The 13,662-nt window shown below is 49.5% G+C and overlaps 1 protein-coding gene across 2 annotated transcripts in view; it reads right to left on the reverse strand.

The window, feature by feature from the left end:
* NGEF (neuronal guanine nucleotide exchange factor) overlaps positions 1 to 12,097 on the reverse strand; it is a 39,980-nt gene extending 27,883 nt beyond the window's left edge. The window contains exons 1-3 of one of the 2 annotated variants that reach the window (XM_079925454.1): positions 11,862 to 12,097; positions 11,008 to 11,147; positions 5,184 to 5,479 (exon numbers count right to left, since the gene is read on the reverse strand). In XM_079925454.1, coding sequence (XP_079781580.1) covers positions 5,184 to 5,479; positions 11,008 to 11,147; positions 11,862 to 11,968 — 543 coding nt within the window. In that variant the 5' untranslated portion in view covers positions 11,969 to 12,097. Of the gene's footprint in view, positions 1 to 5,183; positions 5,480 to 11,007; positions 11,148 to 11,375; positions 11,517 to 11,861 lie in introns of those variants that run through there. The other variant, XM_079925455.1, reaches the window with a different exon arrangement.
* Positions 12,098 to 13,662: the final 1,565 nt, after the last annotated feature.

Consider the following 13,662-nt stretch of genomic DNA (forward strand, 5'->3'; position numbering starts at 1 on the left):
TAAGGAAGCAGAGGCACAGAGAAGTCAAGTGACTTGCCCAAAGTCACTCAGCTAAGAAGTAGCAGAACTGGGATTCAAACCCAGGAGGTTGGGCTCCTGTGCCTGTGGGCATAAATTCTGGGCTACATCACCTCCCTATGTTTTTACTGTGGGAGAAAACATTTGAAACATATAAACAAATCATATCCGTAATATGTAAGAAGATGCTATCAAGCAAGAAGACAAACATAAATAACCTCATAGAAAAATGGGCAAAGGATAAGAACAGGCAACTCATAGAAAAAGAAATGGAAACAGCCAATAAGCATAAGAAAAGATGCTCAATTTATGTCATCAAGGACAGGCAGGTTAAAACAAGATATGATTTTTCATCCAACAGATTAGAGCAAAAATCAAGAAGTTTGCTAACGGGGTTAGGAGGGTGTGTGAAAATGGCCTCTCTCGCACTGCCGTAGTGTGAAATTTGAACTGCCTTTTTGAATGGCGATCTGGTGGTATCCACCACCATTGAAAACGTGCTTCACTTTTCACCGACAATTCCACTTCCGGGCATCTATCCTACGGCTCTGGTCTCCCACGGGCGTGAAGATGCAGGCACACGGAAGCTCTCCTAACCCAGCTCCACATGACCCACGTGCCTGGGGTCACGTGCACTGCTTCCCCGCAAAGCCCTGCAAAGACCTGCTGAGAGCCGGGCACAGGCTGCCCGCCACCTACCACCTGCACACTTCTCTCCCCACCGGTGAGCCCCGTGTTTGTCCTTAAACTTATGCGAGCCAGTCGTACTTGCTCTGCAATTACGTCCATACTTGATAAAAACTAAAGAATTTTCAGTGCAAAGAGAGTTGTTTTTATGAAAAGTCAGCTGAAAGCTCTAAGAGGTCAAAGGCAAGTTGCTAAAAACCAAAAGCAAAATCAAACTGCTCTTGAATAAACAAGTGTTAAATATGGGGGAAAACATCATAAAGATCTGCAAGGATTTTGCACTTAAGAGTCTTCACAAGCGTCTAAAGTCCAAAATCACACCAGGCTTTATGACTGTAATTTACCAGGAGAGAGAAAGTGAACACAGCTGGTCCTCCAGTGAGAACCCAGGAGCCAAGAAAAGGCCTGCAAACGTGTGCGCTGTTTGCATTTTTTTAAATAATGAAAATGTATTAATGAGTAGCTTATTTAATTTTAAAACTTTAAAAAATAAAGTGATAAACTTTAACAATACAAAATGACTCATTGTTCCCTTTGGTAACTTTTCTTGCCCTGAATTGTAATCTGTATGATAATATCATGGGTTTAGTTTTCTAATCAGTTGGATAATTTCTGCCTTTCAGTGGAGGATTTAAGCAATTTACATTTGTGGTTATAACAGATACATTTGCTATGAACTCTGCCACCTTATTTTATTTTTAATATTTATTTATTTAATTTATTTATTTAGCTGCACCGGCTCTTGGTTGTGGCATTTGGGATCTAGTTCCCTGACCAGGGATCAAACCCGGGCCCCCGGCATTGAGAGCTTGGAGTCTTAGCCACTGGACCACCACGGAAGTCCCTGCCACCTTATTTTATGCTATTTGTTTTTTGTGCTTTTTACTGTTTGCTTTCCTTTTATTACAAGATCCCTGCTTTCTCTGCTTTTGGCTTGCTGTTGGAGAAGGTTTATACCATGTTTTAAGTTCTACTGGGGTTTATCTCTAAGCTTTCCAAATTATTTATTTCTCTAATTATCAAGGTAAAAAAATAAACAAGTATTCCTGCAGAAACTAGACACTTCTCCTTATTTTGAGGACTATAAAAAAAGGCCCCATGGTGGAAATATTGCGTGAAAAAAGCCAAGTGCGAAATAGCATTGTATAATCCCTTTTATATGAAAGTCAAAGTTAGGGATAGTACGAGGGAAACAAAAGCAAAAGTAAACAAATGGGACTATATCAAACTAAAAAGCTTTTGCACAAAGAAGGAAGCTATCAACAACATGAAAAGGCCACCTACCGAAAGGGAGAAGATATGTGCAAATGATGTATCTGGTAAGGGGTTAATATCTAAAATATACAAAGAACTCATACAAGTCAATATCAAAAAACGAACTCGATTAAAAAATGGGCAGAGGATCTGAATAGACATTTGTCCAAAGAAGACATACAGCTGACCAACAACACATGAAAAGATGCTCAACATCACTAATCATCAGGGAAATGCAAACCAAAGCCACAATGAGATATCACCTCTCACCTGTCAGAATGGTTACTATCAAAAAGACAACAAACAATAAGTGCTGGTGAGGGCGTGGAGAAAAGGGAACCCTCATGCACTCTTGGTGGGATTGTAAGTTGGTGCAGCCAATATGGAAAACAGTATAGAGATTCCTCAAAAATTAATAATAGAAGTATCATATGATCCAGAAATTCCACTCCTGGGTATTTATCTGAAGAGAATGAAAACACTAAGTCAAAAGATATTTGCGGGCTTCCCTGGTGGCGCAGTGGTTGAGAGTCCGCCTGCCGACGCAGAGGACATGGGCTCGTGCCCTGGTCTGGGAAGATCCCACATGCCACGGAGCGGCTGGGCCTGTAAGCCATGGCCGCTGAGCCTGCGCGTCCGGAGCCTGTGCTCCGCAATGGGAGAGGCCACAACAGTGAGAGGCCCGCGTACCACAAAAAAAAAAAAAAAAAAAAAAGATATTTGCACCTCTATGTTCACTGCAGCATTATTTACAATAGCCAAGATATGGAAACAACTTACGTGCCCATCAATAGATGAATGGATAAAGAAGATATGGTGTATATATATACTATGGAATATTACTCATTCATAAAAAAGAATAAAATCTTGCCATTTGAGACAACATGGATGGACCTAAAGGGTATTATGCTAAGTGAAAAAAGTCAGACAGAGAAAGACAAATATTATATTTGCAGGTATAAAAGATTCACTTATATGTGGAATCTAAAAAACAAAATGAACAAACAGAACAGAAATAGATACAGAAAACAAATAGGTGGTTGCTAGAGGGGAGGAGGGGAGGGAAGGAAAGAAATAGGTGAGGGGTCTTAAGAGGTAGAAATTTCCAGTTGCAAAATAAATGAGTCACAGGTATGAAAGGTACAGTGTGGGGATACAGTCAATACCTATGCAATACCTTTGTATGGTGGCATACTGCAACTAGACTTAATCAAAACGTTTAGGTGACCATTTTGAAATGTACAGAAATACCAAATCACTACGTTGTATGACAGGAACTAACATAGTGTTGTAGGTCAATTATACTTTAAAAACGAAAAGCAAACTCAGAAGAGGAGATCAGGCTGTGGGGCGCACTGGGGTGGGGAAGGGGGAGGGGGAATTAAATGAAGGCAGTTAGAAGGTACAAACTTCCAGTTATAAGATGTAATGTACAACACGATAAATATAATTTAAGATTGCTGGTATATATATGTTACATATGGAAGAGAGTAAATCCTGAGATCTCATCATAAGGAAAAAAAAATTCTCCATTTCTTTAATGTTGTATCTATACAAGATGGTGGACGTTCACTACACTTCTTGTGGTCATTTCATGATGCATGGAAGCCAAGTCATTATGCTGTACACCTGAAACTTATACAGTGTTGTGTGTCAGTTATATCTTAATAAAACTGGAAGGAAAAAGAGTTAGGGATGATAAAAAAAAAGCAAAAAGTTAGGGGTGATGGCTCTGTCAGTGGCTGGTGGACAGCCACCTGTGGGGGGATTTCTCTGTGGCTTCCGGCACCTTCCACATGGTTGCGTTCAGTGGCATTCCTCAGTCCAGTTCCACCTGCCTCTTGGAGATCCCCCCGACCACGCATCTTCACTTCTGGTGGGGTGCGTGGTTCTTTACCTCCCCTCACCACTATCTTTGTGAGAAGCTGGGATAAGCCCCATCAGGATGACTAGACACTACTGATACCAGAAGTTTCATAAAAAAACTGTGGCATCCTTTACAAATCACCACTTGCAAGTCACATGTGATGTCAGAGGTTAAACCCATCCCTCCTGAGTCTGCGGGGCAGGACACAGTGAACCTCGGTGGCCCTTCAAAAGTCGAGTGCTATCAAGCCTTCTAGAAGAGCAAAGGTATCGTACCAACCGAGTCAGCGTTAGATAACCCTCGTCGGGAACTAGTCTCAGTCTTGGTCATTACCTGTGCACACCATCTGCAGTTTTGCCTTTCTATAGAATCTCGCGCAGGAGAACCAAGAGTTAAAGAAGGACAGGACATCTGGAGTCAGGACTGCATAGGAACAAGTTCAAGCATGGCTTGAAGGAACACGTGAGTGGAGGGGAGTGGGGGTTGAGGGCGAGAGGGAGCGTGAGAGGATAGAGAGGATGGAATTGGACTGAACAAGTTAAAAAAAAAAAACATCTCTTCACTTTTTCCCTCTGCATCCACCTTTTAACTTTCACGATGACACACACCTGCAGGGTCACCATTTCTCGCCCCCAGTCTCTCCCCTTGCTATTGACCAACTTGTCTCTCTGTACCACAGATTTCCCCTCTATACCCAAACAATCTTGGTTCAACTAAAATGAACACTTAGCTAGACTTCTTAGCTACTCATTTCTATTGCCATTCATGTTTCATTTCTCTTCTCTAGCAACAAACTATTAGGTGACTCCGTGATCTTGCCTCAGCCTAACTGACGGGCAGTCTACCTGGACCATCGGATGAAGTGGGAGAGACACAAGTCCCAGATTCCCACACCGTTTCAGGAGGGGGCCGAGGGCTTTCTTTCAGAGCCCCACCCAAGCTTCAAGCGACTACAAAATGAAGATGTGGGATAAGACTGTGCGTGAAAAGTAAAGCACAGATGACTAGTTAGTTCACCGTCACAGTGAGTTCAGCATCACCTACTGCATCAGCGTTCACACGTACCATGGCAATGCTCCCACGATAACAACTAAAGGTTTAGAGAACGCAATCTTACTATCTGACGCAACAGCAATGTGGAGAACACTAAGTACTGGCGTTGAGCTATCCTAGAAGGTAACTGGGTACTTTTTGTTCCCTGTGAATTTTTCTGCATGTTCTGGATGGATGTACCCTGCAAGTAATTCCTCTGGTGAACCAGCCAGGGAGTCTCACCCCGCAGAAGAAGGCTCACCCACATTGGTTAAAACCCCTGTACGTTCTGATCGGATGCTCCCACCCTACGGCAGCCCATTACCTCCTGCAGCCTGATCTCCTCCGGCTGGAGGATGTCCAGCACCCCACTGCTCCGAATCTCCGGGAGATCCTGCCAGAGGTTGAATCTCGAGTGCGGGTTACTGAGCAGGCATATCTGGGGCACAGCCTTCCTCTCCGGTGGGCTTGCAGGCTCCTCCTCTTCCCCTTCATCCTCCTCCGGGGTCTCCACACTGGCCGGGGACCCATCAGCATTGTCTTGGATTTCTGCGTCCTGTTGCCTCCTGGTTTCAATTTCCTGGAGAGTTGATTTATCTCGGTATTCCTGATACAGGAGCCCTGAAATCAAATGGAATTGTATTGACATGAAAAAGATTTCAGAAGAAGATCTTTTGGAATCACTAAGTCAAAGCTTTGGACTCCTATCAAGGGCTGATGCTCTGCCTGTGAAACTACAAAGAAAGCCAGAACCGCACAGGTCTCAGAAAAGGCTCTATCACTGAACAAACTGTCACTGTCTTCATTTCTTGGGAAGGATCAGCGTACATGAGTTTGTTTTTTTTTTTTTCCAACAAAGAATAAAGAAATCCCTGAACAGATTCAAAATCTAGTCACAAAAATATATGCTTTTCACACACGTACTTAGCAAACAACAAGAATCCCGAATTTGACGTGTTAATAACCAATGTGTGCAGAGTCGGTGGAAATGTCCCAGTTATGTTTCAGTATCCCAACAGGATGCTTCTCAAAGCCTAAATGCTTCAATATTAAAACTCAAGTATATTCATTGGTGAAATGGAATAGCTGTAAATTCTCATTTTGAAGGAAAAAGCCAATATTTCATCAACCTTATGATTCAAAAGGGAAGCATTCCTTTTTTGCTTTCACACTTTCAGACTTACTTCCCTGACCTGAAATAAATGCAGTCTAAGTCTCCAAGGAGATTTGGGGGTACAGAGGAATCAGCAAAAACGTAGCATCTCCACAGGGAAAAATTCATTTTGGATGTCCTGGCTGCAGGGCAGAGGGTTGGTCTCTCCACACAGGAGCAGCAGAAAAGCTTCAGTGGCAAGGGGGCTCCCAGCCCAGGGAGAGGGGAAGCAGGGCTGGGTGGGGAGAGGAAGGGAGGGTCCTGCTGGCGATGAGGCTGGGAGGAGAGGAGGGTCACCCCAAGGGTCTGTCTATCCTGTGGGCAAAAGGGAAGCCCCTCAGGCAAACAGCTCTGGTCTTCATCTTAGGAGGCCCGTGGATGGGAAGAAAGAGGCCATGCCAGTTCTCTAAGGGAGTGATGATGGAGGCCTGAACTGCAGTGGTGGTGGAGGGCTGGGGCCATGTGCATGATTCAGGGACAGTTATAAGGTAGAAGACAGGTCCTGGCGATTGGCTGGTGCTGGGTCATGAACGATATCTGGGTGACCAGGTGGCAAGGGGGTCCGGTGGCCCTGTTCAAGGAGATGAGGAATATGGGAGGAGGCTCCGACTGGGGAATGGGGTGGTGGTGAGATCCAGGTGCACCTGAAGGGAATGCAGGTGGAGAGAACCAGTGGGCAGCTGGACGGGTCTGGAGCCTGGGAAAGCTGTTGGGCCCCTTGATATACCTATCTGTAAAACAAAGATGACTTTCCCAGGTAAGTTCTAACAGGGATAAGTGTACCACTTGTAAAGCACTTTCTCATGCAATGCGGTACAAACATCAGCTATTATTCCTTCTTTAATTGTTAAATATATCTAAACAGTACAAAAAAGGAAGGAAAAAAGCAGACGATCTTCAAAATTCTGAAAAATGGCTGGATAAATTATATTCACAAATAACAGGAACTCAGTAAATCACCCTGTGGATTAAATTAATTGGCTTCCTTCGTTCCATAATGCTAGATTATAAAGGCTTTAGGCTAAGTGTAATATTTACTTCAAAAAAAAAAAAGATCCTGTGATTTTACGTTACAATCCAGCAGATGACAACATGGAGTTAACCTGACAAAGGAATGAAAAAGAAAATCTAAATCTATGCTAAACGCAACCCAGATTGAAGATCTATAAAGACAGAGGTTTAAAGTCACTACATAAACCGGTTCAGTCATGAGCATAAGATATGATTACTATTGCCAACATCAAACCAATTAATCTCCTGTGATTCCGATACTGTTTTCACGGCGGTTTAAAGAAACCAGGATTCCACGAGTTGACTTGGATTCACTTTTCAAAGCTTAGCACAGTGTCTCCCACAGAGTAGGTACTCACATATTCGTTGAGTTGAACACCTTTAAAAATGCAGTTTCCAAGCTTCTCAAAAATATCTAACCAATTTGGCATCTTTTTGAAAGTTCAAAAATATGGCTTATGCATGCTACACGGCACATCATGTGTACCATGGGTCAGCATGATGGGTAAATCATGGGTAAATGCTATCTCCAACATCTCACATGATGATGTGATACATATGCTGAAATGAGACAAAAACATCAGCATTGTGGGTAGTTGGGTTGAAAGTAATATTTCTGAAATCACATTGTGGCAGACACTGTGGCTGCCTCTCCTCTATCCCCTCACAGCCCTTCTTCCCAGCTGGCAGGGAGGGCTTTGTCTGGGTGCTGACCTAGTCTGTGCTCAGGGAAGTGGATGAATGCTGACTGATCAAAGCCTACCATGATGGTTCCCTTCCCCTTGCCACTGCTGGGTTTAGACATGAGCATGTGACATGACCTGGCCAAGGAGACTAAGGGGACATCTTACATCTTTACGAAGGGCTTCTCAAAAAGATGTCCCTCCCCAGGAGACACCTGAAGACAGACTGCTCTTTTTTTTTTTTTTTTTTTTTGGTTTTTATACATGGTTGCTTGAGGATGTGATGCATGGAGCTCTGGCAGCCATCTTGTGATATGAAGCCCAAATGCTGAGAATGGTAGAGGGAAAGGAACTAGGTGGTTGCTTGACTTAATGAACCAAATGCAGAATTTCCTACCTCATTCCTGGAGTCAACTGAGATAGAATACTTTCATTCTTTAAGGTCATTTTTTTGGGGGGGGCGGTGCTGGATATTCTATTACACTCAGCCAAAGACTCCCAATACAAGTAATCTTAGCATTTTCTTAAAACTTCATACTTCTTTCTGAAGTCTTCAGAATATGAATTTAAACACGCATTTTCCTGGAGTTACTATGATTACAAAGAGTTATCTGACACACTGTGTAACCATTTTCATGACCTGTTTATTTGTTTATTTTTTTTTTGGTGGTACGCGGGCCTCTCACTGCTGTGGCCTCTCCCATTGCAGAGCACGGGCTCCGGGCATGCAGGCTCAGCGGCCATGGCTCACAGGCCCAGCCGCTCTGCGGAATGTGGGGTCTTCCCGGACCGGGGCACGAACCCACGTCCCCTGCATCGGCAGGCGGACTCTCAACCACTGCGCCACCAGGAAAGCCCACCTGTTTATTTTTATTAACCTTACCTGAGGAGCTATGTTATCTGATTAAATTTTTGTAGTAGAGATATACTGTTGATATATCATGTTTTTCTATTTTCTCTTTTGTACATTCAGTAAGCAAAATTGATTTTACCTGTAAAAGCTGGCACCTGGTATTATACTCACGCAGAATTAGAAGGCTCAGTTCCCATCTCTCCTAATTAAAATGATCTATATCAGGTTGGCTGAGCTACCCTGCAGAAGGAGGATAAGCTCCTGGAGTCCTTCAAAATCTCACCTTCTGAAGGGAATAATTTTTTTCTTTGAATCCTTCAGATAGAACTTCTAAAGGGCAGAGAATTCATTTATTTTTAGTGAGCACCTTCTATGCACCAAGCAGTTGTTAGGTGCCAGAGACAACCACAGCACACACACACACGTGTGCACACACACACACACACAATCACAGGGTCTCAGGGTCTATGATCTTCAGGGCCACCACCAACTACAATGACAGCTGTATACCACATCATGCATAGTCCTGGCATCATTTTGTTCTTGCCTGGGTGGGAGCCACTGCAAAATTCAACACAGTGGTCTACAAGATGCCCATATAGCCTTCCCACTTTCCTTCCCCCTTAATGCCACTGTGTCTTTAGGAACGCGTTGTCCTTTCCTGATACCTGGCAAAGAATTCACTTCATTCGGTGAGCTAAAAGCAGCTGGCCTCCTGTAGCAACCTGCTTGGCATAAGCCTCGAGTCTATGATGAAGGATGTGAGAAGAAGGCAGCCTCGGTCCTGTGCTGTCATTCAGCACATCTGTTGAGCACCGACCATGGATCCAGCCCAGGGGCCAGAAACACATAGTCACCATTACACCAGGAGATAGTGGGAGAAAAGCCTCAGAATGTCAGTCTCTACTGTTTACCAAATGAGGAAACCGAGGGCCAGGATGAGCAGGTACCAGAGCTCAGGGCTCCCGACTCCCAGCTTTGAGCTTATGCCACGGGCTCTCCAGGAAGGAGGTCTCCACACGCCCACACTGCAGAAGGGAGCCTCTCTCTCCGTGAGAGGAGGCACGGATCTCCCCACTCCCACCTCGATTTCCTTCCTGGTCCTGACATTGATCTCAGCCAGAGGATCCCTTTCTAGAGGGTGGAATTCGAGGCTTCCAGCACATGCCAAGGCCGAGGTGGCCCTCCTCGCCATAAAGGGCAATGTGGTAGAGGTGGAAGAAAGGGATTTTCGGGTGTGTTTGTCCTCAGATCAGCCCCTCTCCATTTCCGCCAGCAAACAAAGGGAAAAGCCGCCACCACCATCACCACCCAGCCCACACGCAGGGGGCCCACTAGGAACAATACCCCTGGAGTCAGCACTGCTTAACAGAATGCAGTGTGCGCTCCACCCTCAGCTTTGCAAGGGCTCAGCTCCTCCCAGGGTTCAGTCCAGAATAAACCCCAGCCAGGGGAAAGGGAACCTGCCCAAAAAGTCTCCTAAGCATGGGTCTCCTGGGGCAATGGAAGCTCCACTTCCACTGGAGACACTTCATGTCCGTCTGAGTGTTTGGGATGGAGAACAATAATGATGAATTTAGGAAAGAAAATTTTCAAGCCAAAATTTTAATTTAACGAATAAACTTCTGCTCTGACAACCCTGAAGAACAGAAAGATTTCTATGCCGTACCATTCCCGAAGAACCCATGTCACCCACTTGTGGCCACCTCTGGTGATGAAGATGAGAGCTAGTTTGATGTCATCAGCAATCTTTGACTCTTAAATGCGAGCGCTCGGGTTTTGGGGATGCCTTCTCAATCCACTTTCTGCTTTCACAGAGCTTCACCTGCAGCTGTGCAGGAGCTGGACACGCGGGCTATGCCCTGCACTTCTGGCCATGCTCTGGACAGGCAGGTGGAGCCAGTCTTCCCTTCCTAACCCAGGGGCCTCTGGGGCTCCCAGCTTCTCTCTACTTACCTTTCCTTCCCCTGTGCCAAGTCTGACACTGCCACCCCTTTCTGAATTGCCCCAGTCAGCCTGACTCTCTCCACAAGTCCCCTCTGCAGGGTCCCCTCCCTTTACAGGTCTTCCCCAGGCCCCCGGGTGGGGATGGCGGGGGGACGCATGGAGCGTCCCCTCCTGCATGGCCCATAAGCACCTAACCCCTGGACTTTCTGGCAGAAGACACAAGAGGACAGAGAGCCCTCCCCAGGAAAGAGCTGGGCAAGCACACCTCTCCAAGAGAGCAGGAAAGAAATGCATTTGCTAAAGCCCAGTTATACAGCCACTATTAAAACGCGGCAGTTTTGCCTCTGGAACCATTTAGAACCAAATATGTCAGTAACCTTCCTTGTCAGAAACATCTGTCCAGGGGAAATGCAAGGGCATCCCACAAGCAGGGGAGCCCTCAGAGTCCGCCAGGAACCAACGTTTCCCCCAGTGACGCCCCGTCGCCGCTGGGGACACCCACCTATTTGTTCGATGAGGTTCCTCCAGGAGTCGGAGGGAATGGGGTGGATCATCTGCAGGGCCTCGGTGAGCGTGGTGGGGCTGTCGAGGGCCGGGCACTCCTCGGGTGTGGCCTCATTTCCCAGGGTGGAGGACGACTCGCTGCCAGAGAGAGAGGAGAGGCAGGAGCCGGTTATTTTTAAGCAACGACACACCTCGGCCAGCTCGCGAGAGGCGTCCGCACAGGCGGCCCTGGCCAGATGGACCCTGACCAGGATGTCCAGGCCGAGCGGCCGCCGCCGCTCCCTGCCACGCAGGCCCCACAGGCCCTTTTTGTCACCGCATCAGGGCGCGACCGGGTAATTCATTCCCACACCAGCCCACCCAAACCTTCATGTTTTCGGAGCTCGCGGGCAGGCGTCGGAAACTTGGCGCGTCCTGCCCGCTTCGCGGCGCCGCCCCGCCGCCCGGACGGGTCCAGCGGCCAGGGGCCCTGCGCTCGCTGCGCACCCCGCGCCGCTCGCTGTCACACGGCCCCTGGCCCCCTTTGGGTAGCGATCCTCCAGTCCCAGGGCCACGCGGCGCGGAGAGGGGCCACCGAACGGGACGCGTGCGCCCAGGGCGCCCGAGAGAGGGCGCGAGAGGCGGTCCGGGGCAGGGACAGGGATGTCGGCGGTCCGGCTGGGGAGCATCCCCCGACCTCAGGCGGCGTGCGGGCACGATGGGGGCCGCGGGAGGAGTGAGGGGCTGCGGGGCCCGCAGGGCGGGGGGCGCGGGACAGGCAGTTCGGGTAGGCGTCCCCGACCAGGGACGCAAGCTGGGGCCACAGGCGCGCAGTGGTGGCGCGCAGGGGTCGGGACGGCCGCTCGCCCTCACCTGCCAGGGAGGTGTCCCGCCGCTGAGTCGCGCGCGTCGCTCTCCGAGGTGGAGCTGTCGTGGTCCACGGCGCAGGCGGCGCTGAAGGCTGCGGCCAGCAGCTCCATGGGGGCCGGCAGCCAGCCAGGCTCTGGGGCCGGGTCGGGGACCGTGCTGGGGGCCCGGAGCCGGGCGGGGGGCGACGAGCGGGCTCCGGAGCAGGGTCGCAGCGCGCTTAGCTGGAGCCGGAGCTGCCGCTACCGCCGCCGCTGCCAAGAGCTCCAGCAGGCGCCCCGGCGCGCGCCTGGAGGCTCCCGGGGTTGCCACGGCAACGGGGGAGGCGGGTGGGGCGCGCGCGGCGGGGGCGAGGCCCGGCGGCAGCCGGGCGGGGGAGCCTGGCCTTGGGCGCGACCCAGGGCCCGCGGACGCCGACTGCTGCCCGGGACCGCCGACCAGGTCCGCGCCTCCCTCCTCTGCAGCGGCTCTGCCCCGGCAGGGGAGACGAGGAGGGCAGGATGGGTGGGGGCCGGCGAGCTGCGCCTTCGTCTTCCCGCCCCCTCCTCGCCGTCTGGCCACATCCCGCCAGCTCACGGGGCGAACTTGGAAGGTAGGGGCGAGGTGACCCTCTGCCCGGCGCGCCCTCGAACTTCCGTCTTGCCCACCCCGCGCATCCTATGAGGTCCTTCACAGGGACCGCCCGGAGACCCCCGCCTCTGTCGCTCCGGGCCCAGCCTCGAGGGACCCTCGAGGATATCCGCTCCTGACCTGACTATGGAGAGGGGGCCAGCGCGGAAGCCTCTCCCGGACGAGTCTGGCTGACCTCGGCTACCCCGAGGCCCTAGCAGCACGGGGTGGGTATAGGGGAGGGAGTGGAGGAGAAACAAAGTGCCCCCAAGCCTCCACCCGGTTTCCCTGCCCGGTCACAATGACGTTCGGAATCTGCACCTTTGTGTTAGCTAGTTCAACTCGCTTCCGGATACAGAGAGCAAGCAAAAATGGGAAACTGGAGTCGAGGGGAGTGTGAGTGGCCCCGTGTGACTTGGAAATCTAGACGGACAACTCCAAAATCCGACTCCAAGTCCAGTAAGAGAACTGGAGCCCTGCCCGGTGGCCTTCTCTGAGGGCAGCCCCTCCGCTCCCTGCTCCCCTGGGCGGTGCCGGGTGCCGGGTGCCGGGACGGCGGCCTGTCTCTGCGGGCCAGAGCCAGTTCCCGCTCTTCGGAGGGTACCTGGCGGGGTGGGTTGTGCAGACCAAAGTCGAAAATCTTCTCGGCACCTTCCCCTGCACAGTCTACCCACGGGGCATTTGTTTAAATTAACAAATTCCTCGTTTTTCGATGCAAATACTCCTGCTGCGAGGGGTTCACTTACTAGTTAGTAGGTTGGCTTTAATGCGTTCCTTAGCCAGTCGTCTAGAGCGCGGCAATTGTAAAGGGAGAGTTGGAGTGGAAAAGGAGAGAAAGCAGCTTAGAAAGGGGCCTTTTTGCCAAGAGGGGAACTCCCTTTCCCAGACTTCAGCTGGCGACGCCGGCGGTCCTACGCATTCCATCGGTGCTCAGGTTGACGCAAACCAGTTCCTAAAGCTGCCTCTTAGCCCTCGTTCCCCTCGAGCGGCCAGAACGGACAGGTCTGATCTCCTCTTGCCCTTAAGGCCTCATAATATTTGCGTGACAACCGTCAGGTCTTCTGTCTTCCCAACCCAAGCCACTCCTTTCTTGACTCATTCTGCGTATCTCCGGACAGCCCTCTCTTGAGCCCTACATTTTCATCTGTTCACTGGCAGTCTTCACCTGGATGTCTGCTAAACACTCACATCCCCACCA

This window comes from Stenella coeruleoalba (genome assembly GCF_951394435.1).
Source record: "Stenella coeruleoalba genome assembly, chromosome: 6".
NCBI classification, from domain to species: domain Eukaryota; kingdom Metazoa; phylum Chordata; class Mammalia; order Artiodactyla; family Delphinidae; genus Stenella; species Stenella coeruleoalba.